We start from the raw sequence: 27,860 nt of genomic DNA on the forward strand, positions 1-27,860 counted from the left end.
CTCTTCTCTCTGCTCCTCCCCCTGCTCTTGCTCTCTCCCTCCCTCCCTCACTCTCTCAAATAAAAGATAAAATCTTAAAAAAAAAAAAAAATCTAATCTGCCTTCATATCTGCTACAGCATAAACTCCTTTACTTGCTATTCCTTGAATACTGTTCGCTGCTTGCCTGTCGTCCTTCTCTTTTCCTTTGCGTTATCTTCCACCTTTTTATAACCTCTTTCATCTCTTCAAACCTCCACTCTTTTTTTTTTTTTTTAAAGATTTTATTTATTTATTTGACAGAGAGAGATCACAAGTAGGCAGAGAGGCAGGCAGAGAGAGAGAGAGGAGGAAGCAGGCTCCCTGCTGAGCAGAGAGCCCGATGCGGGACTCGATCCCAGGACCCTGAGATCATGACCTGAGCCGAAGGCAGCGGCTTAACCCACTGAGCCACCCAAGCGCCCTCAAACCTCCACTCTTTCAGATAGTTCCCTCTCCAGTGCCTCTGAGGACATACTCCCAACTGACTCTGGGATTTCCTTCCACTACTGTTCCATAATGCTCTCAGGTGTGTTAATGAATGACAGTTGGAAGCAGCTCGCCGGCCTCACTCCAGGGAAAGTTAGATTTCACTATATGGGGAGCCTCCCATGGGATCTCACTGAACAGAAATAGCTTAAAATGAAGAGATCTTCTTGATTCGAAGCCAAATGAGCAGCTTTTCCTCAATCAACAAGTCATCTATAAAGTTTAACATTTGAAATCTCCAAAGTTTTGGAGTTCAAAATTTTAATTTTTTTAGGTGAAAAAGGTGCATTTTTCTTTCTATTCTCATTATCTAATAGCACAAAAATGCTTTGCTCCAACTTTCTACCAAAAGTTCCTCTATGGCCATAGGGGGAGAAAAGAAAATTAAAATGAAATGGCTTTTTCAACTTAATTCTGGCCTTTGTATAAATGGATTTAAAATGTGTCCCAGGAGGGGTGACGGGGTGACTCTTGGTTAAGCGGCCAAGTCTTGATTTCAGCTCAGGTCATGACCTCAGGGTCAAGAGATCTAGCCTTGGCTTGGGTTCCCCGCCGGGCTCCATGGAGTCTGTTTAGGATTTTCTCTCTCCCTCTCCCTTGGCCCCTCCCTCCCCCCTCCATACTCTGCCTCTCTCTAAAATAAAACAATAAAGGGACGCCTGGGTGGCTCAGTTGGTGCTCAGTTGGTTGGGCAGCTGCCTTCGGCTCAGGTCATGGTCCCAGCGTCCTGGGATCGAGTCCCACATCGGGCTCCTTGCTCCGCAGGGAGCCTGCTTCTCCCTCTGACTCTGCCTGCCACTCTGTCTGCCTGTGCTCGCTCTCGCTCGCGCTCTCTCTCTGACAAATAAATAAATAAATAAAATCTTTAAAAAAAAATAAAATAAAACAATAAAATAAAATATACCCAGGAGACATTGGTGGAGTGGGGGGTGGTATGAACATTCTATTGATCCTCAGAGACAAGAGACCAAAACAAGAGACCAAAAGAGAGTTAACACAGAAAGAGTGGACTTTAATTTTGGCGGAGATTAATGATTGCTCAAGAGCACAGGTGCTGAAGTCAGGAGGCCTGGATTCAAGATCTGACTCCACCATTTAGTGAGCTCCATGACCTTGAGGTAAATCACCTTCATTCAGTCTCTGAGTCTGTTTTCTCATCAGTAAAAGTGACAGTATAATAGTATAATAGTACTTATCTCATAGAACTGATTAAATGAGGGGTGGCTTGGTGCCTCGGTCATTAAGCGTCTGCCTTCCACTCTGGTCATGATCCCAGGGTCCTAGGATCGAGCCCCAAATCAGGTTCCCTGCTTGGCAGGAAGACTGCTTCTCCCTCTCTCACTCCCCCTGCTTGTGTTCCCTCTCTTGCTGCCTCTCTCTCAGTCAAATAAATAAATAAAATCTTAAAAAAAAAAAAAAAAAAAGAAGAAGAACTGATTAAATGAAAGAGAGCCTGGCACCACGTAAAACTTCAATAAATGTCAATTATAATAATTGTCATTAGTAATTCTATTTTTCCTTCATCTTAACATTTTGAAAATGGCCACCTGTATGTTTGCAGATATAAGATGTTATACCTTTTTTTTTAAGATTTTTTTTAAGATTTTATTTATTTGACAGAGATCACAAGTAGGCAGAGAGGCAGGCAGAGAGAGAGAGGAAGGGAAGCAGGCTCCCTGCTGAGCAGAGAGCCCGATGCAGGGCTCGATCCCAGGACCCTGAGATCATGACCTGAGCCAAAGGCAAAGCCAAAAACCCCAAATCTTTAAAAAACAAACAAAAAAAAAGCTATGCAGTGGAGACAGAGAGGCATAATGATTAAGAACTCGGGCTATTGGGGCACCTGGGTGGCTCAGTCGGTTAAGCGGCTGCCTTCCGCTTGGGTCATGGTTTCAGGGTCCTGGGATCAAGCCCCTCATCAGGCTCTCTGCTCAGCGGGGAATCTGCTTCTCCCTCTCCTTCTGCCTGTTGCTCTGCCTACTTGTACTCTATCTGTCAAATAAATAAATAAAATCTTTAAAAAAAAAAAAAAAAAGAACCTGGGCTATGGAACTAGATTTACTGGGTTCGAATCTCAGGTCTACCTCTTATACCTGTATAACCTTAGTCACTTATTACAGATGGCCCCTGACTTAGTATTTTTTTTTTAATTAATTTATTGGTCAGAGACAAAGAGAGAGGGAACACAAGCAGGGAGACTGACAGAGGGAGAAGCAGGATCCCTGCTGAGCAAGGAGAGATATATATACCGGTATACCCTGGGATCATGACCTGATACAAAGACAGATGCTTAACTGACTGAGCCACCCAGGTGTCCTCCCTGACTTAGGACTTTTTTGACTTTACATTGGTGTAAAAGTGATACAAATTTTGTAGAAACCATACTTGGAGTTTTGAATTTGGCTCTTGTCTGGGCTAGTGATAAGCAGTAGGATACTCTCTCATGATGCTGGGCAGAGGCAGTGAGCCACAGCTCCCAGGCAGCCACGCTATCGCAAAGATAAACAACCAATACACTTACAACCATTCTGTTTTTCACTTTTGGTACAGTGTTCAATAAATTACATGAGATAGTCAACTCCTTATTATAAGATGGGCTTGTGTTAGATGATATTGCCCAACTATAGGCTAATGTAAGCGTTCCAGGCAATTTTAAGGTATAAAGCTTAGGTTAGGTGTATTAAAATCACTTCCAACTTAATGTTTTCAACTTAGGTTCATCGGGAAGTAACCCCACTGTAGGTTGAGAAAGATCTCTATACCTCTCTGTACTTGAGTCTCGAATATAAAATGGGGATAGGTGTGCCTGGCTGGCTCAGTGGGTACAGCATGCAACTTCTAATCTCAGCATCATGAGTTCAAGACCCCTGTTGAGAGTGGAGCTTACTCAAAATAAAACAAAATAAGAGAGAAAGATACATCATGAAGTGGGGGGAAACATAATATCCTCCCCTTCACTGAGGAGATTAAATAAATTAATATTTGTGAAGTGTTCAGAACAACTCTTGCACAGTAAGTGCCCATGAACCATTACTGGAGAAGGCACATTCTTGTTGTGGGGTCTGAGTTTCAAAAATTGTGTCTTAGTCTAGAAAAAAATTCACTCATTTAATTATAAATGATTTTTTTCCCAGTGCTTACCAAATGTCTACAGTTATGCTAGCTGCTGAAGTAAGAATCAAACAACAACAAAAACAACCAGTTCCTGAATGGAAAAAGAAGTTTAAGATACCATCTCTGATCTCAGACAGCTTACTAGTGTGAAATCACTCAAGTATGTGAAACAATCAAGGTTAAGGGCTGCTAACCCGAGAAAGCCTGAGGTTGATGCCGACAGGAGAGAAGGAAGTGGCCTGCGCTGACTGAAATAGCTGAAGAATGGGTAAAAACTGACTAGTCAAGAGAAGAGGAAACAGGCATTATTCCACGCAGACAGGAGCACTTGAGCAAAGGAATAATTCGGCGTTGAAAAGGTGAGGGCAGTGGGAACCAAGAAGGAACAAGGGTGTGGGGCCAGAGTGCGGGCGGTTTAACGTTCAAGTACAGGCCACAAGGTCCTCATGCAAGAGGTAAAGGGGAGCCATTTTAGGTTCCTGGGAATGCTATTTTAGCCAGCTGAGAAAAACTGGAGATTCAGGCTGAGCAAAAGCAACGCCAAAGTCTATTTTGTCCTTCACCTTGCTTGAAATGTTCGTTCCCTTAAAGGTGGGAGTGTCAAGCGACAGACACGACCCAGGGACGTTCTACCTGGAAATCAGCCGACGCACCAAGTCCTTGATGCCTAATTCCAGTCTGGAATTTTACTGACTAGCTAGCTAATCAAGTTTAGCAAATTGTCAGAAGGAGCTTGCTCACTGAACTGTTATTCGTATTGATGCGGGGGGGGGGGGGACGGGGGGGTTTCGTTTCACTGAGAAAGGACGATGGGAAAGGGTGAGGAGGGAGAGAAAGTGAAAGGAAAGCGACAGAGGTGGGGAAGGGGATAGATGAGAACCCACGGCGAGGGTCCAGCCGGGTGGGCGTCGGGGTCGGGGGTCGCGGGGCCCTCAGGGGCCCCCTGGGGACCCGGCCTCGGGCGCGGCGCGTGTGCTCGCGGGCGGGGCGCCCCCGCGGCCGCCGGCGGCCAATCCGGGAGGGCGTCGGGGGAGGGGCGGGGCTTGCCGGCTCCGGCGCCGCGAGTCCTCCTTTTTGCACACACACGAATACAAAGAGCCATACGACCTTCGGGTATCCTTTTTCCATTTTTTTCCCCCTCCTTAATCTTGTGTGTGTTTTCAAAATTTTTAAAAATAGAGATCTGTGGCAGTGCTGGGGTGCGGAAACTGTTGCTAAGGGGAATTTGTGCTTTCCCCCGTTTCTTTTTCTGTCTCTCTTCCTCTTTCTTTTTTCCTGGTCAAGGTTTTAAATATACCAAGAAGTTGAGAAGCAGGATGACCGTGTACAACTATTTACAGCCAAATTTATAGTTTTTTTCTTTTTGTTTTCACAGTTTAAGAACTGGTAAATTTTTGTGGTTGAGGTATTTAAGAAATTTAGCTGCTTGGGGAGTATAGATTTTTTTTTCTTTTTTTCTTTTTCTTTTTTTTTTCCTTTTTTTTTTAGGCGGGGTGAAGGGATAATGTATATTTCTGCCACGGGCAACGTCGAAAGAAGCGGAGAATTGAGACTCCCTCACAAAGCTGTTTGCGTGCGTTTTACACACCCTCCTCCAGAACCAAAACCAAGTGGCTTGAATGTGGCAATTGTCCAAGGCCAATAGGTTAAAATGTTTGGATATTATAATTGAGACACTCACCTCCCCGGGGAGGTGGGCAAAGCCCTTCTTACAAATGTGTCTTACATTTTCATGAAGACATTGTGTGCGTGTGTGTTTGTGTGTGTTTTTAAGCAATTGATTTTATAAAGATTTATCTTGGGGTTTTGTGCTTTGTGTATATGTACAGTATGTGTATATGTGCCATATCAGATTTTGTTTTCGAAAGAGATTACCTTTGATTTTATGTGTGCAAAGTAGCCCTTATTAGGCTGTGATTTTTTTTTTTTCTGTTGTGTTCCCAAATGTGATCCAAATAGGATTTCGTGTGCAAATTAGAGCTTAGAAAATCCTATGCTCAGCATACTTAGGCACTTTCATTTTATGTGCATTTACTGTATTTTTCTACTCCTCTTTTAAAGTACCAGATTAGTGAATAATTAAATAATTCCCAGGGAGTATATAGTCCATGTGGCAAATGAGGGTAGGCAATTTATTGAGTCTTGGTTCGAAGCCTTCTTTAGTGACTGTTTTGCCTTAAGTGGTTTTGCTTTTTATTGTCTCATGTTCTTAAATGTACAGCTGTGTATATTTTGGCCTTTATGTGTGGTTTGGTTGGTGTGTTCAGAAGGGACGTTCTCTCTTGGCTTTTTGACAAAATGGTCGTTTATAGGTTGGGATTTGTTCGAAAAGCTCCACAGCTGGCAAAGTGTCAGGAAAATAATCCAGTCAAGTCCAGATCTCAAAAACCATTCATGGTGGTTGTGATGGGAGAGGGGCAAAGAGGAGGCAAAGGCAAATAATATATAGGAGGGGGATAAGAAATGCATTGTGGTTATCGTGTTGCATTTTTGGATTGAGTAGCCTTCTCCCCAGGTCTAAGAGTCACAGAGAAAAGGGTAAGAAGAGGAGGACAGAACAAGCTCAGAGCAAAGCCTCCTGTTACATGAGCCTTCGTCTCAGGAGCCTTCATCTCACTTCATTCTGTTACTAAGCCACTGTCTCCTATGAGGAGTCATAGGGAAAATATATTCAAATCTGTATTCACAGATTGGAGCGAAAGCATAGGAAGTATATAGGATGATGAGGGAGAAACTGGAATGTCACCAGTGAAGCAGCAATCAGGATATTAAAAAGAATCTACCGTAGAGTTCAAATTTAATTACAACAAAGCTTCTGTAGGAGGATGGAAATACATTTCCATTCCTCAGCCAGAGCCCTACTCAGTTTCGGGTAGTATTTAGGGCGCCTAAACAACAGCTTTAGAATTACTTGTCCCAGGTCTTGAAATTCATTATAATGAAAGTGGCCCTCTGTGGGCTCTCTGGGCTTCTCCCTTGTACTGGGTGTTATTTTTATTTCCTAACAATGCAAGCCAGATTAGTACTTAATAAATACTGTCTCAAATGTGGATCATTCCACAAGTTTAGACCTGCATGCAAATCTCTGAAATCTAGTCAGATTCCAATGACTCTGTGGTGGCAGCAGTGCTGGGAATTTTTAATGGGAGTTTTGTTCTCATTCTTTTCCACATCACTGCAGGTCATCACTTTTTAGCTTCCCAGGAGAGAGAGCTTGTGCCAGAGAGGTACACAACCCAAGCTTCTGACTTGCTATTTGATTTTTACTAGGAACCTAGGCTCATGCCTAGTGTCCTTGCATTGAGTCCCACGAATGTATCGTTGGCTTGGCCTTCCTACCAAAGCACAGCTAAACTCGGTTGACTGGGAATCCCCGGGCTCCTAGTGATGAAAACTTTGAACTAAGGGGAACTTCCCACTTTTGCTAGTGGTATCTGAAAGATCCGTAACCAAGGCCGACAGGAATTAAAATCCTTCCATCACCAAATGTATGAGGCCTGTTAGTAGCACTGAATTTATAATCGTGTACACGCAGCTTTCTAAGCAGCGACGAACAAACCCAAGTAAACAAAACAAAACAAGCCAAAGATGGCGCCTCATGGCCTTGAGAAAGCTTCGCAGTCGTGTCCCTCCCTGAAGTGGCCCCTCCTTTCCCTGGCTCGTTGAGTGATTGTGGATTGCAGCCAATAACCTCCCCGGCCCTGCTTCCCCCGTCGTCCAGTCGCCAATCACCGGGAGCCAGAGGACAGGCGGGGCGGTGCCTCCCCGCGAGCGCGCGCTGGCGGGGTACACGGGCCCGGCGCCGCAGTCTGCCTCAGCCGGGCCGCGCGTTCGTGTAGGCGCCGCTGAGTCAGCTGGAGCCGCGGCGCGGGGCACACGAGGTGGAACACCGGCAGTGACGGAACACCTGTAGGGCTGCCAGAGCCGGGCCGCAGAGGAAAGTTCCCGGTGGCTCTCCGCCCAAGTCCGCAGAGCTTTTGCGGCCACGAGTCTACCCACGGTGACCCGGCGAGATCCCCGATCGGGCCACGGGGCTGTTTGCTCCTACACCCCTTTCCCCGGAACCCCCAGGCCACTCTGCGGTGAGGCTCAAAGGCGAGTCGCCCTCACCCGTGCGGCCTGACCCGAGGGCAGTGCTCGAGCTCTGGTCTCCCAGTGTCGGAAATGGTTCTGCTGTCCCCGGTGCCCACCTGTCATCTCTGACTAATATTTAATCCACTAACATTTACCGAGGGCTCCCAGGGCGCATGATGTGGCTTTAGGAGCTAGCTTTTCATTTTTCAGTTGATCCAGAAATTCAGGACTTGTCCTTTGTGTCAGACACATTTCTACGGAAATCTTAAACCGAGAATTTTAATTTTAGCCAGTTGCATTTTTAACACATGTAAGTAAAAAAGACTGTGGCGCTAGGCTAAAAACTCTTAAACCACTCTACAAGTATACTTGGAATCTTTGGATTAGTGGAAGCCTTTTCTTAGAATCTTATTCTCCCCTTAGGTCTATATCTCTCTGTCTTTTTTAACCTCTGAAAATTAGGTTCTAGACTTTCTCTGCAAAACAGTAGATGGGTCGATCTTTCAAAATGTAGTAAAGTAATATTTTATGGTATTTGCTTTCTTGCTCTGGTGTGATGAAAGGGCTCTTTTTTGATAGGAACAGGTGAGCCGTATTGCACCTCCAAGTGGAGGAGCTGGGCTGACCAGCACTTTGGAGCTTTGAGTGGCCATTTTCCTTTTATTTCTTAAAATGAAAATTACGGTATGAATTGCTGTGCTTTGGTAATCACATTTAAGGAAGTCCACCGCTAGCCTGACCCTGAATGAGTCAAGGGCCCATTACAAAGACATACATCATCAGAGTGATACCATATCATACACATCTATTAAAGAGTGAGGAAACTTTTATTTTTCATAGTTTGGAGGTGAACTCAGTCATGCAGAAAATTCAAACTCAGAATGGGTTGAAAGCAAGCAAGGGAGCTGCCAGGAGGATGATATATTTAGTTCTACCACAAATACATGTGACTGGGGAGGAAAGAGGTAGTTAAGATTATGGACACTCTCACCCTGAACTGTCTAAAGAAGATGGGTTTTCTTTCTTTTTTATCTAAATATTTATGAAGAAAATACCAAAATTATTGGAAAGTACATTTTCTGGGCCCCTTTCACATGTGTTAAAATTAAACCAACACTGAATGAACCCCAAACATGTATTTTATGCAAACTTTAGTTTGCCAGCTGCCATCACTTTGTGTTGGCAACTCATCAAAAGATGAGTTGCATTAAAACTCAATTCTAAAAGTTGATAGCATTTTGCAAAAGACTTGTATATTATTCTGTGGTGGTCAACCTTAGTTTATTCCTTTTCTTTTTTCCTTTCTGGAATGAAAATATGAATTCTTGGCTTGCAAATAAATTAGCAGTCTGAGTTGCAAAAGTTGACTGTATTAAAATGTTTGAGAATGATGGTTTAGACACTGCCCACATAATTTACTATAGTTAACCATTGGTTTGCCAAACAGTGCATGAATGGCTTCATGTGTTATTGAATTAAAGTTATACATCTTGAGAAGTCAAATAAAGATATCAGAATAAAGTTTATGTACCTTAATAATATTGACAGTGTTAAATGGGCTCTAGAACCCTAAGCCAGTGCTGGAAAAAAGCAAGAATAATTAATTATGTTAGTTTGGAAGCATTAGGAAAGGATTTAACAGGTTTGTAACAACAGATAATGCTGTACTGTTTATAGTAAAGTTCTATTATCAATTTGGATTATTCATACTGAGGAAAATCTGCCTCTAAGTAAAAAGAGGGTCTTAATACTGTATCTCTTTGTCTTTCTCTCTCCACCTCAATGAATCTTTGCTCTGTATTCATTTTTCTTCTCTGTAGTTTTAGGGAAAAGTTACTGTTCCTTCCTTCTCACATTGGGAGGATCCTTCCTAGAAGAAAACTAATTCTTTTCTAATATCTTCATCTTTTACTTTCTCACAGCCGCCTTCTTTTTAAGTCTTGTTGTCCTTCTTTTCGTTTCATTTTTTAAAGTTTTTATGTATTTGACAGACAGAGGTCACAAGGAGGCAGAGAGGCGGGCAGAGAGAGAAGACGGGAGGCAGGCTTCCTGCTGAGCAGAGAGCCCAGTGCGGGGCTCAATCCCAGGACCCTGAGATTATGACCTGAGCTGAAGGCAGAGGATTAACCACCTGAGCCACCCAAGCGCCCCCATTTTATTTTATTTTTAAAAGATTTTATTTATTTATAGAGAGGCAGGCAGAGAGAATGGGGGGGAAGCAGGCTCCTTGCTGAGCAGAGCCCAATGCTGGGCTCAATCCCAGGATTCTGAGATCTAAACTGAAGGCAGAGAGGCTTAACCCACTGAGCCACCCAGGCGCCCCATTTTATTTATTTTTCTTTACTTTTCTTTCTTTCTTTCTTTCTTTTTTTTTTTTTTTACAGTAGGCTGTACACCCAACCTGGGGCTCGAATTCACGACCCTGAGATCAAGAGTCATATGCTGTACTGACAGGCAGCCAGGTACCGTTGGTAGTTCTATTCTTAATTTATTGAGGAACCTCCATACAGTTTTTCCAGAGCGGCTGCACCAATTTGCATTCCTAACAACAGTGCACAGGGTTCCTTTTTCTCCACATCTTCGCCAGCACTTGTTGTTTCTTGTGTTTTTTATAGTCATTCTGAGGGGTGTGAGATGATACCTCATTGTGGTTTTGATTTGCATTTCCCTGATGAGTGATGTTGAACATCTTTCCATGTGTCTTTTGGCTATCCGTCTGACTGTCTTCTTTGGAGAAATGTCTCTTCACGTCTTCTGCCATATTTAAATTGGATTATTTGTTTTTTTGTGTGTTGAGTTATATAACTTCTTTAATTTTGGGTACCTTTATTGAATATGTCATGTGCAAATATCTTCTGTCATTCAGTAGGTTGTCTGAGTTTTGTTGGCTGTTTCCTTTGCTGTGCAGAAGTTTTTTGTTTTGATGTAGTCCTGTTATTGTTTGTTTTTTGGGGGAGGGGAGGCAAGGGGAAAGAAAAAAAAATTTTTTTTTAAGATTTTATTTATTTATTTGACAGAGAGACAGCGTGCATGAGAGGGGAGAAGGTCAGAGGGAGAAGCAGACTCCTTGCTGAGCAGGGAGCCCGATGCGGGACTCTATCCAGGGACTCTGGGATCATGACCTGAGCTGAAGGCAGTTGCTTAACCAACTGAGCCAGCCAGGTGCTCCGAAAGAGAGAATTTTAAGCAGGGTCTACACCCAGTGCAAAGCCTGACCTGGGGTTCTGTCTCACCACCCTGAGATCAAGGCTTGAGCCAAGCCACTTAACGGACCGAGCCACTCAGGCACTCCCCAATAGTTTATTGTTGTTTTTGTTTCCTTTGCCTCAGGAGATATATCTAGAAAAAACGTTACTGTGGTTAATGGCACAGAAATCACTGACCTTTTTCTTTCTGCTTTGTAAATAGTGAAGTTCTAGAGCCTCTTCTGACTTCCTTTTTATTTCCTTCCTTCCTTTCATAACTAAACTCTAGAAAACTTAATTTCATGTCTTGTTTGCATTTTCTGTCCATCAATTTTTCTTTCACCTACTGCTTTGTATTACTTTCACTGAAAAATTACCGCTCTGGTCATGACCAATGACCATCACAGACAAATAAAATGTATCTCCTTAATTTTCATCTTCTTTAGTCATTCTGCTGCACCTGTCACAGTTGATTAGATCCACATTCTTGAAATTCTTTCTACATTGGCTTTCATAACACTTTTTCTCTCACCTCACTGACCATTCTTCTCTTTTAATGAAGCCTCTTGCACAGGTTGGCTTTAAGCGCTGTCTTTGGCCTTTACATTTCACACTTTATCCTTACTCTGTGGAGAATGCATTCACTCTCAGGTTCAACTACCACCTTCCAGCTAAAGATTCTAAATCTGCATTCCAGCCGTGACCTTCCTTGTGGTTTTTCGTTTGTTTTGTTTTGTTTTCGGTCCTAGTCAGTTGCTGTTAGGACATCCATTTAAAGATGTTGCTATCAGTTTGAAATTTAACTTGTCAAGTAAATACACATCTGGGGTGCCTTGCTAGCTCAGTTGATAGAACATGTGACTCTTGATCTCGGGGTGGTGAGTTTGAGTACCAAGTTGAGCATAGAGCTCACTAAAAAAATAATAAATACATACATACATATATATACACACATCTTTTCTAACATGATGGTGCCTCCTCTCAATGTCTTCATTTCTTTCTTTCTTTTTTTTTAAGGTTTATGTAAGAGAGAGTATGTGCGCATGTGCACACGTCAGCGGGTTGGCAGGGTGGGAGGCAGTGGGAGAGGAGAGACTCTCAGGCAAGATTCTTTGAGCACAGAACCTGATGTGGGGGTGATCCCACAACCCAAATCATGACCTGAGCCAAAACTAAGAGTGGGATGCCCAACCAATTGAGCCACCTCAACATTCTCATTTCTGTCATTCTATTATTGGTACCATCTGCTGACCCTCAGGTTGATCTTGAAGTTGTCTTTGCCAGTATTTCTGTGCCCCGCATTTATTAAGTAAAAAAATATTGGGTGCCTGGGTGGCTCAGTTGGTTGGGCAACTGCCTTCAGCTCAGGTCATGATCCTGGAGTCCTGGGATCGAGTCCCGCATCGGGCTCCCAGCTCCACAGGGAGTCTGCTTCTCCCTCTGACCTTCTTCACTCTCCTGCTCTCTCTCACGGTCTCTCTCTCAAATAAATAAATGGAATCTTTAAAAAAAAAAATTATCAGGTTTTCTCTCAGAATGTTGAACCTTCATATCCACAACCCTCATTCTCAACTCACTTCCGGTTTGAAGAGTCTCCTAATACTATCTAACCCTTCCACTTTAGGTGTCTAAGACAAGGGTCAGCAAATTGCCATCCATAGGCTAAGTCTGGCCTGCCATCTGTTTTTGTATGGCCCATGACCTAAGAATGGCTTTTATATTTTTTAATGTAAGTGTTAAATATAATATCTTATGAAATTTCTGTGTTTATAAATAGATTTTATTGGAACACAGTCATTGTTTATGTCTTGTCATGTTTATGTATTATCCATGGCTGCATTGTGCCACAATGGCAGAGTTAAGTAGTTATGACAGCAACCACATGACTTGCAAAGCCAAAATTACTCTGTCTGGTCCTTTATAGGAAATAGTTTTCTCACCCCTACTCTTGGAGTTTCCTTAACATGGCTTTCAGAGTCCTGTGTCAGCTTTCCATACCTTTGCTCTGACCTCACACACATACAGCGTAAATTCCTATAATGTTTGTTTTTCCTCTCATCTCTCACGTCTTCCCACCCTACCAGTTCCTTTTATACATTGTCCAAGGCTTGGTTGGAGGTTCTTCTTCTGTAAGACCCCTTTCTCATATGATTCGCTTTGTTGATCTCTCCAGTATTTTGAACTGTCTCCTCAAGAATTTTTGTCTGCACCCATATTTTTAGGCACTTGTGTATATTTTGTTTTGTTTCTTAGACATTCCATTCTCACATATGCTGTAAGCTTTTTGCATTCTCACATATGCTGTAAGCTTTTTCATTTTGCATGTAGGGACTTTGTCTTCCCTTCATTTGAGTATTTGGTGGTGGCAATCCATTTTGGTGACTCATCCTTCAGCATGGCCTTGCATAGAGAATTTTTAGAAACTTTTTTTTTTCAACTTGTTTTTCTGTAATAGGAATGTATGTAGTTAATGAAATGTGTGTGTTTTGTTTTTAATCCAACTTATCCAGCATTTAGATTGTTATCTGGTTAGGAAATATTGTAATGTGAAATATTCCTTCATTACTTGCTGGCTTTCCTTTCTTTCCTTGTCCTTTCATTTCAGTGTCTTAGAGCTTAAGGAAATACAGGAGCCAGGAAAATTAAGTCATCAGGAATGTCCACAGAAACTGAGTAAGGGTTGTTTGAATACCCATTGTGCTATAGTGCACTGTACTGAGTTTATATAGACCGGTTAGTAAACAAACAAACACCAATTATTGCTCTGAATGTGACATTCTAAAATAGACATAGTTAGGGGCACCTGAGTGGCTCAGTCAGTTAAGCGTCTGACTCTTGATTTTAGCTTAGGTCATGATCTCAGAGTTGCAAGATTGAGCCCCACGTCAGGCTCTGTGCTGGGCATGGAGCCTGCTTAAGATTCTCTCTCTCTCTTTCTGCCCCTCACCCCAAATAATAATAATGAAAAATAAATAAATAAAATGACCATAGGTGGTTTTTTTTAGATTTTATTTATTTATTTGAGAGAGAGAGCACAAGTTGGGGAGAAGGGCAAAGAGAGAGAGAGAAGCAGACTCCTTGCTGAGCAGGGAACCTCACAGGGTTCGATTGCAAGACCCTGAGAGTGTGATCTGAGCCAAAAAGGCAGACGCTTAACTGACTGAGCCACCCAGATGACCCAGACGTAGTTAGGTTAATATACAAAATAGAAAAGCAGAAAGAAATTGAGGAAAAAAATTACAGAGACAGTAGAATTATAATTTGGGATGGGGGGAGGGGCAAAGGGAGAGGGAGGGAGTGATTCTTAAAAGCAGGCTCCATACCTAGCCCAGAGCCCACTGTGGGGCTCAATCTCTCAACCCTGAGATCATGACCTGAACTGAAATCAAGAGTCGGACGCTTAACCGACTGAGCCATTCAGGCACCCCAAATCATGATTTTTTTTATGTCAACACACATATGAAAATATATCTTTAAAAGCTAGCAAAGTTGTATATTATCCCCAGTCTAAAGCCGGTTCATGAGACTAAGCAAATTGCAAATACTTTGTTTTCTTAATTACCTCTCTAATGTATACCATAGAAGTTTTTATACGCATACATGCATCTTTGTAGACTTGAATTTATTGTTGCTTAGAAATTTGTTATTAAATTTAGGGGGAAAATCCCTCAAGTTCCATTTCAAGGCACAACATTTTTTTTTTTTTTTTTCAAGATTAGGAAATCAGGATGGAGCTCCAGGATGGAACACAAAATATTTCGGGAATAATCATCCTACCATCCAGCTGCTATTTACGGGGCACGGACTGCATGCCAGCACTCTGTAGGTGCCTTACCTACATTACATATGTGTAGTTGTCACCAAAACACTCCCAAGTTGGCAGAGGAAAGCGCTGGGGCTCAGAAGAGGGAATCATTTTTCCAAGTTCACACAGCTGTTAAGTAGTGGAGCAGGATGAAAAATACATATATTTTTTTCCTTTTTTTCTTTTTCTTTCTTTCTTTCTTTTTTTTTTTTTTTTAATACTTCCAGTTCAGTGCTGTTTTGGATTGATGATCTGGGAATGACCATTCAAGGGGGAGGGGAAGGGCTTGAGGCAGGCACAGCACTGGCAGGGGTTAAGGCACTTGCAAGAAAGAGTAAGTGTTTGGGGCAAGAATGTAGCTTTTGTCATTTTGGTACCAGAAGGGGTACCCCACCCAGTGTGCCAACCTGATGTGTCTTAGTATCTGATTTTACAAATACTGAACCCAACTGGCAACCATTTGTATCTTATCTTCTACATAACTGTCTTTTTCTCACAACAGCTGTGTTTCAGGTGACACTCCTTGCGTGGTGTTGGTTAAAAAGCCGGCAAGAACAGCGAAGGCCCTTATTTAGGAAGGGAAAGGATTTATAAATGCTTCATCCATAAACTGACACCGGACTCGTTTACTGCCTTCCTCTAACCTTTAGTTTCAGGTTAAGCTTGCCTTCCAGTGACTCTAATGACAGAGAAGCTGCAAATGGATATGAGTGAAGTTCTTACATGTCAAAACCTGGCACAGAAACATTTTTGTTTGTTTGTTTTTATGTATAAAAGGTGGAAAGAGCAAATCAAAGGCTATTCTTTAATAGCCAAATGTAATTAAAATGCATGGTCAGATTTACATTTTAGTACCGAAGAGGCATTGATATCACCTGTTTCTGAAATGAGATTGCTGATTCAAAAAAAGAAACCCAAATCTCAATATATAGAAAATCTTCTTACCCGCCTCCTCTTTTTTTTAATTGTGATGTTATGATATCATTTATAGGGTAAGATGGAAATGTATCTCTTGTGGAAACTGTAAATATACCTAAGATTCTATCACTTAGGGAGCTTCAGACAGAAGGATTTTTTTTTCCCCTATAATCAAGTATTTATTTATTTTTTATTTTTTTAAAAAATTTTATTTATTTATTTGAAAGACGGAGATCACAAGTAGGCAGAGAGGCAGGCAGAGAGAGAGAGAGAGGGAAGCAGGCTTCCTGCGGAGCAGGGAGCCCGATGCGGGGCTCGATCCCAGGACCCTGAGATCATGACCCGAGCCAAAGGCAGCAGCCCAAACCACTGAGCCACCCAGGCGCCCCTATAATCAAGTATTTAGCAAAGACAACATGAAGCTCCTTGGACTGTGCTCAGTCATACAGTCCAACCTTCCCATACCTTTTTTCTTTTTCTCCTAGAGTAGTTTAGTTGCTTACCTAGGGTGATTCAAAAGTGAGACACTTTGGTTTATCATCAATATTCTGGTTTTGTCTTTGATGGGGCTGGTCATGTGGGGACTGAGCTATTTCGACATGCCTTTTGAGCTTTGTCCCTCCGTCAAGGAGCTTGAGAAGTGGAGATGAGGGGCCTCAGAGGTGATTTCTCCGACCTACCAGCTGTAGGATTCAGAACAGCTGGATTTCTTTTCAGAGGCTGGAGGCCCAGATGCACAAATGTGAGAGCCAGGGGCTGGTTGGCCCGTGGTCACCACAGCTTGATTCTCTGATCCAGCTTTTCCCTTCCTTTCCCTGCCCCATCCCCAAAGCGCCAGTGATAGAATCGTGTGAGGTTGGTGACGTGTTGAGGGCTGTCGGCATATTCCTTACTTAGGAGTCTTACTCTGAATGCATGTGTAAGAAAATTATAGAGCGGGTAGAATCGTGATTCTCTATGTCAACAAAAAGTGGTTATCAGTTAAAAAAATAAGCACTAGATTGAAAGTGGCAATAACTGGATTCTGCTGTCTCCCTTGACCTTGAAAAAGATCTATAACTCGTCTGCATGTCTCTTCGGTGTACCTGGGGTAATGTGTATTTCCTAGAGCTTCGGTGTGGTTGAGATAACCTGCGGGAAGGGTTTTGAACTCCTTAAAGAATGATGTCAAGGAGACAAAAGGCAATGACTGTTACTACCACAAAGACAGGGAGGAGGTAAAGACAGATCTGCATTTTCTTCCTTAATCTTCTCATCTTTCCAGATGCTTGTGGGTCCTTTTGAGTCCCCCACCCCTCTGTTCCTCAGGTTGGAGTGGTGGTGGGGTTCCATGCTTGGGTGCAGGAAGAATACCTTCTACCCCTTGACACTGTATTCATCAGGAAGGCCTGTGTAGGCACCACCCTTTGGGTCAGCAGTGATTGAGACCCCCACCGCGCTGTGCTGGGAGAGTACAGGATCTGCAGATAGAAGAAGGCATCTCTCTGCAGGCTGAGGACAGGCAGCCATGGAAGGTGTACTCCTTCCTGGCTTGCCTACTCCTCCTTCACCCAGCCTGCCGCCTGGTACCCAGGCTCTTCTGGTCACCTGCCATGACACAGGAAAGTGAATCCAAAGAGGCTGGTGCTTCCCACCTGCCTCGAGTGGGGCCGACTGGGAACACCTTTCTGAGCAACCCTGCAGTGTGAGCATACTTGTTCCCGCTGCCATCAGCCATGTCCTTCAGTGCCACCATCCTCTTCTCCCCTCCCGGTGGCAGCGAGGCCAGATGCTGCTGCTGTGCTTGCAAGAGCGAGACCAGCGCGAGCAGCGCAGGATCCCAAGGCGGGAACCCTCCCGCCAGCACCCCCATCACGGTGACTGGACACGGCCTGGCCGTTCAGAGTTCCGAGCAGCTCCTGCACATTATCTACCAGCGGGTGGAGAAGGCTGTGGGCCTGGCCGAGGCCGCTCTGGGGCTCGCCAGGGCCAACAACGAATTGCTGAAACGTCTCCAGGAGGAGGTGGGTGAACTGAGGCAAGGGAAAGCCTCTGCCCCCAACGAGGATGCGGACAGCCGGGCGCACGACTCCCCGCCTGAAGAGCCGGGGCCTCTCAAGGAGAGCCCTGGGGAGACGTGCAAGGCAGCGGCCGCGGCGGAAGAGGAGTGTGACAGCGTGGGCAGCGGCATGCAGGTGGTGATCGAGGAGCTGTGGCAGGTGGGAGCCGCCTCGGCCGTGGGGCCCGGGCCCTTGGGCTTCCCGGCCGCGCAGAGAGACGCGCGGCTCGCGGGGTGCCCCCTGGCGGCCGGCGACGCGGCCCCGCTGCTCAACCCCGTGAGTAGGGCCGCAGAGCGGGACGCGCGTGTCCTGGGGTGGCTCCCGAGGGCTTCTCCGGTCCTGTCCCTCTTCCTTCTGCCTCCCTCTGGCTTCTGTCCGGCCTTCAGCCTCGCTTTTGGGGGTTACTTGTGCGCAAACAGGACAGGCCCGGCCGTCCCTTGCCGGCGGGCATAGGCACCCCTCGTGTGCCTGGCTCCCCACCGCAGCCCGTAGGCAGGAGCTCGACTCCGGTGTGCGGGGCGCTGGCCGTGGCCTCCCCTGCCTCAGGAGCTCTGCGTGCCACCCTCTCCTCCACAGCTGGCTCCGCTGCTCCAGAGGCTCTGCCTCTCCTGGCGAGGAGGCCTGCCGCGCACAGACGGCTCATTCATATTTTATCACGAGCCCTCCGCCTGCCAAGAGGAATTCAGTACAGAGAGATGGGAATGGAGGGGGGGCAGGCAGAGGTGGAGAGAGAGGGAGGGGACGGGGGAGGGACGGAGAGGGAGGAGAGAGGGAGAGGACAAAGGGAATGGAAGGACAGGGGTAGGGAGGGAAGGAGGCAGGTGGAGAGGAAGGGTTGAGGAAGGAGGGAAAGTGAAAAGAGCACAGAGGAAAGGTGAATCTAAATGGGAAGAGAATTGAGGCGGGCAAGAGAACGTGGGGGAAGGTGGGAAAGAGGTGGAGGAAAAGGGAAAACGTGAGGATGAGAAGTGGACAGCTGGGAGTTCCTGGGAAGAGAGAGATGTCATTGTCAGGAGAAGAAGGGGAGCATGCGGGCATATTTTGTGAGCAGGAAAAGACACAGAAGTACACTGTGATATTTCAGTTTCTTTACTGCTCAGGGCCATCTGAGCAGGAAAACCCTGGCTGAGTGGAGTAAAAACTGCAGAGCGTGGCACTTGGAAGTATGAAAAGGAGATGGAGCAACTAGGGAGATCACAGAGATGGGAAAGTAACAGATGTGTCACCACTTGAGAGACAGTGGGAGGTCTGTCAGCTCTCCTCCCCCATGATCCCTCTCCCCACGTCCTCTCTTTCCTCCTCCCTCATGCACAACAAGGTCCAGACACCCAGGAAAGAGAGAAGGAGCAGAGCACACAGGGGAGATGGAAGGGAGGAAACTCCCAGCCCATCTGCTAGATCTGAGAAATGAATGTAGAAGCCCCTGTCCTCCTCCAGTGCCACACTGTGGCTGGTCACTGCTCCCTGAAGGCCTAGACATGTGGTGGGTGACGGCCACTGCCGCTTGCCCCATTCAGCCCAGCCAGGACTCTGGATGGGGGAGCTGCAGGGAGGTGGGAGGAGGCAGGGGGCACTAGGTACCAGGCTAGGCGATTCCCTGAGCTTTGGTTCTGTCAGGCAGAGAAGGCTTCCAAGCCGACAGGATGGAATTAGATTTCACAGCGCAGAAAGCAGCTCACAGGTCTATAAATCTCAGCTTCCTCCCCCGCTTCTTTCTGTGTTTTTTTTTCCCCCACTTTCACTGTTTTGTTTTCTTGGCTGCAGAAATCCCCCCTCCTTTCTTCCCTCTCTCTCCTTCCTCCCTCCTTCCTTTCCCTGCCCTGTATGTCCTTGAGTGAGGGCACAGGCAGCAAGTGGATGTCAGGACAACAATGACAGTCTGGTGAGGCCAGAGCAGGATCAAGATGGGGGCACAGACAGGTCCTTTGAAGGGAATGGGGGGGGACAGTTGGTGCCAGCCTCTCTAGAAATTTTTGACTTTTTTTTTTTTTTTAAGATTTTATTTATTTACCTGACAGACAGAGATCTCAACTAGGCAGAGAGGCAGGCAGAGAGAGGAGAAAGCAGGCTCCCTGCTGGGCAGAGAGCCCAGTGCAAGGGTGGGGGGGTGGTGAGTAGGGTGGGGGGGCTCAATCCCAGGACCCTGAGATCATGACCTGAGCTGAAGGCAGAGGCTTAACCCACTGAGCTACCCAGGTGCCCCATTTTATTTATTTTTTCTTTTCTTTTCTTTTTTTTTTTAAGTAGGCTGCACACCCAACCTGGGGCTTGAATTCACAACCCTGAAGGCAGAGAGGTTTAACCCACTGAGCCACCCCAGTGCCCTGAAATTTCTGACTTTATATCTCTCTTCTTTGCTCCCATTTTTCTCCTGTTTCTCCTGTTTGTGTTATCATTTTATTTTCTTGTTCTTTCTCTTGCTTGATGTTCCTTTCTTATCACTTCCTCCCCCAATCCTTTTAGACAAAATACTTGCCTGGCTATGATTCTTACACCCAAGAGCAAATCATAGATGATTCCTCACAAATAGAGCATCAGGAACAAGCTTTGTCCTTGTAATCAGTCCTGTGGGTAACGATTCAACTCGAGAGGCCGTGTATTTCTAAGAAATATTTGCCAACACTCTCATAGGAGCCCCCGAGAAACAAGCTGTTGACCATTAAAGACTGTGCTGGATTTCCCCTGCTTTCTGCTCTCTCTGTTCACTATCCTTGGCCAAAGAATGATGGTTGACCGAGTTCCCCTAAGCCTGGATGGCTAATGGGCTATTCTTTTTTATGTTCTTAGCTGGTGGATGATTATGTGGCCTCTGAGGGTGCAGTACAGCGGGTGCTGGTCCCTGCTTATGCCAAGCAGCTCTCACCAGCCACACAACTGGCTATCCAGCGGGCAACCTCAGAGACAGGGCCAGAAAATGGAAGCAAGCTGCCACCACCCCGCCCCGAGGACATGCTCAGTGCTGCTGCTGCGCTGGAAGGTGCCTTGGAAGAGTCAGGCCCCGGGGGAACAGGGGAGCTGAGACACTCTCTAGGGTTTACTGCTTCCCCATGCAGGACCAGAGGGAGTGGGCAGAAGAACTCCAGGCGCAAGCGGGATCTGGTACTCTCTGTGAGTGAGCTCAATTCTATACATTTTTCTTCAGTCTGGAGAGAGAAATGAAGAATGAAGTGTGGGTTGATTTTAAATGTCCCATATTGAATGAATGGTATCCTGGATCCTACTGGAGGGGGAGGGAAAACAAGGAGACAGGCTGGTCCATGGCCCTAAGGATGGGCAGGCCCCCTGCTAATCAGGGAACTTTAAAAAAAAAAAAGAATTATTTATTTGACAGACAGAGATCACAAGTAGGCAGAGAGACAGGTGGGGTGGGGGTGGGTGGGCAGGGGGAAGTAGCAGGGAGCCATATGTGGGGCTCAATCCCAGGACCCTGGGATCATGACCTGAGCTGAAGGCAGAGGCTTTAACCCACTGAACCACCCAGGCGCCCCATTGGGGAACTTTCGAAAGGCTTTTCCAAATAGCTTGAAATATTCTGTTTATAAAGAAGGGTTTCCTATCACCTCTCCTCCCCATGAACTAATAGTCCTGATGGGAAGATCTTTAAAGGATTGAGCGGCCTGACCACTGAAGGGTAGCACGGGAAACAGCCTGCAGATAACTGGTGTTCAGGGTAAGCAGCAAGGGACCCCTTGGCAGAATGGCCAAGGAATGCTGAGGTGGCACAGCCCAAGGGCACAGAGGGCCCCTCATCTCTCAGCTCAGTTAAAAAGGTTTGGTGAGTCTAGGGATTCCAAGGGCTCTTGGCAGGGAAGGTACTGGGCTGAATCAGTTGGGCCTAAAACTTGGGAGTGGCTTGGAGCTTTGGGAGCACCCCTAAACATCCTTCAGTGCACAGGGCAGCCACCCACAATGATTCGACCTAAAACGTCCATTGTGCCAGGGTCAAGAAACCCTACTCTAGGGTGACCATAGTCCCTTGGATCGCCTTTGCATCCCCAGACATCTTTCTGATAACCGGGGGGGGGGGGGGTGTTCTTTAGCTAGATCCTGTTCATATGGACTATAAGGCATTTCCCTTCTCTGGCTCATGGCTGATAGAGTCATTGGAGAGTTCTGAATAGGAGGGGAGTACACCATTCACACCCACCAGAAATCTCATCACAGTGTAGCCCTGTTCCTCTTGTCACAATATTAATAAATGTTGAAGCCCACCCAGTACTGTGCTTACCAACTTCATCTTAACTGAAGATTCTTCTTTCATTACTTCTTGTTTCTTTTTCCCTTGTCTACAGGCTCCTGACTCTTACCTTCCCTTTCCTCTAGTTTGTTTTTACATTAAAGGTTTCTTTCCTTCCCTGGGAAGGAAGACACCATTCATAATCAGAATCATCTGGTTTCTAACCTTCATTTTAAATTTTGGTTATGTTCAGGGATAGCTCACTTATCAAAAACAGGGAATGGGTTTAGTTTTTCTGTCTGAAACTTCTGGCCCAAGAGGGCCACTCTTGCTGCCAGTGACAGAAATGGAGCATATACCTTGAAATGGATTGCAAGGGATTTCCCAAAACTTCATAGTGTTTAAATCATGAATAAATGCATAATAATTACAATTTGCTTAAAAATGGGACTTTTGACCACTCCCAATTCTTCCTACCTCCTCCAGCGAGAGGTCTGGGGTTGAGGCCTGGCTGCTGCCTGCCTTTTGGAGAGCCGGGTGGAACTGAGGACCTTACAGGAGGACAATGTGCTCACCCCTCCTGCTCTGTTACAGATGCTTGAAAGGGCTCTGGAGGATCAGTCAGGGAATTCTCCTGCCCATCCCAGAGGAAGGTTTCAAATGTACTTGTGCCAGATTGGTTTCGAGGGAGAGGGTTAGCTGCAGGCCTTTAGTCTTCCAGCCTTTAGCTCTGGGAAGGAATCAGAGAGGCATCCCTCCAGTCTGCTTGGGTCGCTGGGGATTGCTGCTAGGGATCCAAAAGGACCAAATGGGAACCACAGACTTCGTGGAATGCGGCAGATCCCAGCCACACCTTGGGGAAATGTATTTATTTTTAGCTCGCTCAGGAGGTAGGTGAGCCAGCAGCCTTCACAGTCTTAAACACTTATTATTGTCTTAGAGTATTTTCCCTTTCCACTTCAAGCCTGGTTTGATTTTTATCAGCTGATCTCTTCCAATCCACTTGAGTTGGAAGCTGTGCACCTCCTCTCCCTTTCTTCTTTTTCCTCCCTCCCTTCCTTCTCTCCTTTTTCTTCCCTCTCTCCCTCCCTTCCTTCCTCCTCCTTCCTTTTCTTCTTCTCCTCCTCCTCCTTCTTCTCCTTTTTCTTCCTGCAACACTTTCAGATTCTTTCTGAAGCATTCACCTATCTTTTGTGATTCCTTAGGTTGGGACTCTGAAGAGGTAAAATAACCATATCAAATATGAAGCTAATTTAATAACGGTCCTTTTTATAGAGTGGAGGCCCTAACCATAAACACTTGATGGTACTTTCCTAAATGGATATGGTCAGTCCTAGAGGCAGAAGGGTAAACTGGGGACTCCACAGCTGCAGCTGACATCCTGACATGAGTCCATTGGTTTGGGACTGGCAATTTCCACTAACCTAGGGAGCTTGGGATGAAAATACCACCAGAAACACTGGAACTAAATTTAATTGGAAGAAATGTAAAGTCCTGCATCAAAGTTTAAAAAAAAAAACAAAACAGTTGCAGAATGGCATAGATAGTAATCCCTGTGAAAAAATGGACTCGAGTTGACTGTAAGCTCACTAGGAATGAAAACTGTGACCTTAGGAATAGGGGTGGCATTGCTAAGAAAGGTAATGCCATCTTGGGTTTCATTCCTAGAAGTGTAGTGTGCCACTCAGCAAAGTAATGCTCCCTTTGGCCTGATCTCCACTGACGCATTAGATTCCATTCCCACTGCCACGTTGTCCATGGGACACTGGCAAGCCAGAGAGCCTGATGGTTTTGAGAGGCGTCTGTCTGGAAACTGTGTCATGAGGAATGGCTGAAGAGCTTGGGGACATTTAGCCCGGATAGAAAACCTGGGGAGTACATGAGAGTCTTCAAAGATTTTAGGTGCTATTAGGGGCAAAACTGGCCAGATTTCGGAGTCTAAGACAAAACTTTTTAACAACCAGGGATGTTCAATAGTAAAATAAGCGGACTTGAAAGAATAGTGAGAACCCATTCTTAAAGGTATTCAAGCAAAGCTGAAAGTAAGCCTATAGAATGATGTGAAGTTGGGAGATTGGGTGATAGGGTCTCCAAGATCCTTTGCGTTTCACATTTCTGTTACTTTAGGTTTGTGTTTTTTAGACCATGGTGTGTGTACCCTTGAGATTTGTGGTAATGTGCAAAGGAGTATACTTAGGGCATTTTCCTGAGTCCTCAATTTTATGAGACATTAGAATTTCTTAGACATTCAGAAAACATTAAAAAAAATTTTATTTTATTTAAGTTCAATGAATTAACATATAGTGTAGTGTTGTTTTCAGAGGTAGAGTTCAGTGATTCATCAGTTGCATATAGCATCCGGTGCTCATTACAAGACATTTTTAGATTAAAATAAATACAGATACACTGTAAAGAAAACTTGAAAGTTTGCAAGAAGAGGGGCCTTCAAGGAATGTCCATGAGCAGTAATCCTGGTGTATATTTGCTCTCTCCTGGTTATCAGGAAGGATTATGTTTGTGAAAATGTCTGAGACCTTTTCCCCTAGTGGATTATATTCCCCAGAAAAAGAAGTGAAACCAGAGATGATCCTCAAGTCCTCGTACAAATTAAATGAAAAGGACCACAAAAGGGAGGACATTTGAAATACTGACTTGAATAGGCTCTCTGGCTAAGAAGGGGCACCAGCAATGGTGCCCAGCCTATGGGAAGGATTCAGGCAGAGAACCTCATAGGGATGATGCCTAGGGAACAGAGGAGGGTTTCATCATATCCACTCCCAGCTTGAATCTTTTTTTTTTTTCCCCTAGAAATTGGTCCACAATGTGCATAACCACATCACCAATGACAAGAGATTCAATGGGTCTGAAAGGTATGATCCTCTTGAGAGAAAAGAATCACAGGGTATTCTGCCTCTTCCCCCGGAGGGCAGTATAGAGGGTTACTCCAATGTAACAGTGAGGCTAAAGTTGCCCCCTGCATCCTGTCCTTGGTCATGGGGGAGTTTACCTCAAAGTTGATTCGTGCCAGGAATCTCTGTCTGGCTTTTAAAATGCTGACTGCCTTGTTCATGATCTTCTTTGTGGCAGCATCAAGTCCTCTTGGAATATTTCAGTAGTGAAGTTCCTTCTGGAAAAGCTCAAGCAGGAGCTGGTGACCAGTCCCCACAATTACACTGATAAGGAGCTGAAAGGTGAGAAAAATTGAATTAACCCCCATCCTTTTTCCACTCACTGTTCTTGGTCAGAGAAGAGTTGTAATGGAGGTGATTTAAGCAATTTTGAAAATAGTGGACTTAAAAACATTTTTTTTTGGCTATTCTCACACCTTTACAGGATTGTTTCTGTTTCTTTCTTTGAGAGAGAGGGAGAGATTGAGTGGGATGGGGGAGAGGGAGAGAATCCCAAACAGACTCATCGCTGAGCACAGAGCCCCAACACGGCTTGATCCAGACACTGAGAGCACAACCTGAGCCAGAACCAAGTTGGAAGGTCAGCCGACCTTCTGAGCTGCCCAAGTGCCCCTTTTTCTTTCTTTTTTTCTTTAAAAAAAAAAATTATTTTAATAATTAAATATTTAATTTAAATATTTATTTATCTATTTAAATATTTATTGGGGAAAGAGAGAGAGAGTGCAAGTAAGGGCAAGGGCAGAGAGACTCCCCACTGAACATAGAGCTGACTCCGGGCTCCATCTCAAGACCCTGAGATCATGACCTGAGCCCAAATTACTCAACCAACTGAGCCACCTAGGCACCCCAGGATTGTTTCTAATTGCCTTTTTATTCCCCTATCCCACTTGAAATGAAAGTAAGAGAAGGAAAGGACTAACACCAGCAGGCATGATATTTCCACAGGGCCTGAATAGGGCGTTACAAAAAGGAAGTCAGAATCCAGACCTGCCCTTTTGTCCCTAAATATTACATCCTGGGTTTTCTCTTTTCCTTACTCTTCTCTTATTTGCCCGTAGCTAACCCTGCAGCATTAAGAAAGCTTCTGCTGAAAAACTGCTGGTAATCCACTACTGGGAGAGTAGAATAGGGATGGGTTTGATTGATCAAGCCCAGGTTGGGGGAGGAAGCTACAGAGCTCGGACTTGTTGAGTGCCAGTGGGAGATACGGGAGGAGTCAGTGCTGGGCGGGGAGGTGAGCAGAGACAGCCAAACCAAAGAGAAGTAAATAGATGCTGATGAGTCTGTGAGAAAACCCACCTTCCAGAGTGATTCTCACCTTCCCAGCCAGTAGTGTTAGGGCAGAAAAAAAAAGGGCTGAGGACCTGCTCTCTGCCCCCTCCCATTTCCCTCCTTGCCAGGAGCCTGTGTAGCCTACTTCCTTACTAAGAGGCGTGAGTACCGCAACTCCCTGAACCCCTTTAAAGGCCTGAAGGAAAAAGAGGAGAAGAAGCTTCGAAGTCGCAGATACCGGGTAGGTTTCTAGGCCTTCCTTTCAAGATACTAAACACTAAGCTGCAGTGGGACAGGCCAAAGGACGTGGCATCTGAGGATAGGGTTGAGAGCCAGGAATGTTGGCAGATATGGGGGGGGCAGTTCTAAGATGACTTGGGGGCTAGGTTCTCTCAGACACAGATTTTATACGGCCTTCTTCCTACGAGAACCCTCTTCCCAAATCTAATCCACAGTTTGTTTCTCTTCTTGTCTCTACCCTGGGCTCCTTCCTTAGCTTTTTGCCAACCGATCCAGCATCATGAGGCATTTTGGACCTGAGGACCAACGCCTGTGGAAGGATGTGACAGAGGAGCTGATGTCAGATGAAGAGGACAGTCTTAATGAGCCAGGTGTCTGGGTGGCCCGGCCTCCCCGGTTCAGGGCCCAGCGCCTCACAGAGCTCTGCTACCACCTGGATGCCAACTCTAAGCATGGCACTAAAGCCAACCGTGTGTATGGGCCTCCCTCAGACCGATTACCTTCTGCTGAGGCCCAGCTCCTTCCACCAGAACTTTATAATCCTCATTTCCAAGAAGAGGAAGACGAGGGAGGTGATGAGAATGGACCTGTCTCCCCATCTTTCGACCAACCCCACAAAACCTGCTGTCCTGACTTGAACTCATTCATTGAAATCAAGGTGGAAAAGGATGAATGAAATCTGTAACCAAGAATAACTCTGGATTCTGCCATTCCCCATGTCCCAGGAATGGGGCTTCCCAGAATAACAAGATGTCCTCTGCAGTCTCTCTCTTCTCACCACAGTCCCCAATGGAAGTGAAGCTGGGAGCTGTGGTGGGATAAAAAAAAAAACTTACCTAGAAGAGGGACCTCCCTGCTCCCTGGGAACGGCAAGCCAGAAAATGCTTATTTCTAAGCACACACAGTGCCTCGGGGTGCCTGGGCTGAGAAAAGGAGGAGGATGAGTCTAAGAAACATGAGGCCTTCTTGACATATGCCCCATCACGGAGTTTTTTTGGTTGTTGTTTTTGTTTTTGTTTTTTTCTGGTTTCACTGAAATCTCGGGGAAGCTACCCTGGTTGCACATTCTGCTTCCCCCTGACTGCTTGTCTGGCTCTGCGGTGGCTGCAGCCTGGGACCAGGTCGGGGTCCTACTGCCCCCTGGTGGGCAGTTCTGTCATGGGCTGGAGTCTTCTGAGCACTGCTCCATATTTGGGAACTGGGAGACTAATATAATAGCTGTTGTTTATTGAATTATGTAAGGCAGATTTTATTATTCCCATCTTCCACATTAAGAAATTAAAGCCTAAAGAGTTCCCATGTCCCACTGGCAGCTGCTGTCCCCCTGTGTGACCCAGCGGTATAGGGGGCTTTGTAGCTATTTTCTTAGTCATGTCAGCCAAGCTATATTTCAAGGAAGGGGTGAGTGTGTGTGTGTGTGTGTGTGCGTGCACGCACACGCGTGAATGTGTGCACACGCGGATGCACACACACACACACACACTTGCATACAAACTTTGTGCCTGATGAATGGAATGTGAAGTAAAAATGGCTTTCTGTTCAGTCGGTCATACAACAAATACTGATTACTTCCTAGGTGTCAGGTACTGTGTTAGGTGTTGTGGGTACCCTGTGGAGCAGG

At 45.4% G+C, this 27,860-nt stretch overlaps 1 protein-coding gene across 8 annotated transcripts; it reads left to right on the forward strand.

Moving 5' to 3' along the window:
• The first annotated feature begins 2,346 nt into the window (after nucleotides 1-2,346).
• LOC309866748 (uncharacterized protein C14orf93) lies at nucleotides 2,347-27,542 on the forward strand. Of its 8 annotated transcripts, none has more exons than XM_082734645.1 (8): nucleotides 2,347-3,979; nucleotides 5,109-5,193; nucleotides 16,911-17,917; nucleotides 20,429-20,749; nucleotides 24,627-24,688; nucleotides 24,906-25,009; nucleotides 26,128-26,240; nucleotides 26,496-27,542. In XM_082734645.1, the coding sequence occupies exons 3-8, from the start codon at nucleotides 17,318-17,320 to the stop codon at nucleotides 26,913-26,915; spliced, it is 1,620 nt and encodes a 539-aa protein (XP_082590771.1). In that variant the 5' UTR covers nucleotides 2,347-3,979; nucleotides 5,109-5,193; nucleotides 16,911-17,317; the 3' UTR covers nucleotides 26,916-27,542. The 8 variants fall into 8 exon arrangements, with proteins under 8 accessions (XP_082590771.1, XP_082590772.1, XP_082590773.1 ...); XM_082734646.1 differs by having other exon boundaries at nucleotides 3,797-3,979; nucleotides 5,109-5,265; XM_082734647.1 differs by having other exon boundaries at nucleotides 3,797-3,979; nucleotides 16,985-17,917.
• The last annotated feature ends 318 nt before the right edge of the window (nucleotides 27,543-27,860 follow it).

This window comes from Mustela nivalis (assembly GCF_964662115.1).
Source record: "Mustela nivalis genome assembly, chromosome: 6".
Taxonomy (NCBI): Eukaryota; Metazoa; Chordata; class Mammalia; order Carnivora; family Mustelidae; genus Mustela; species Mustela nivalis.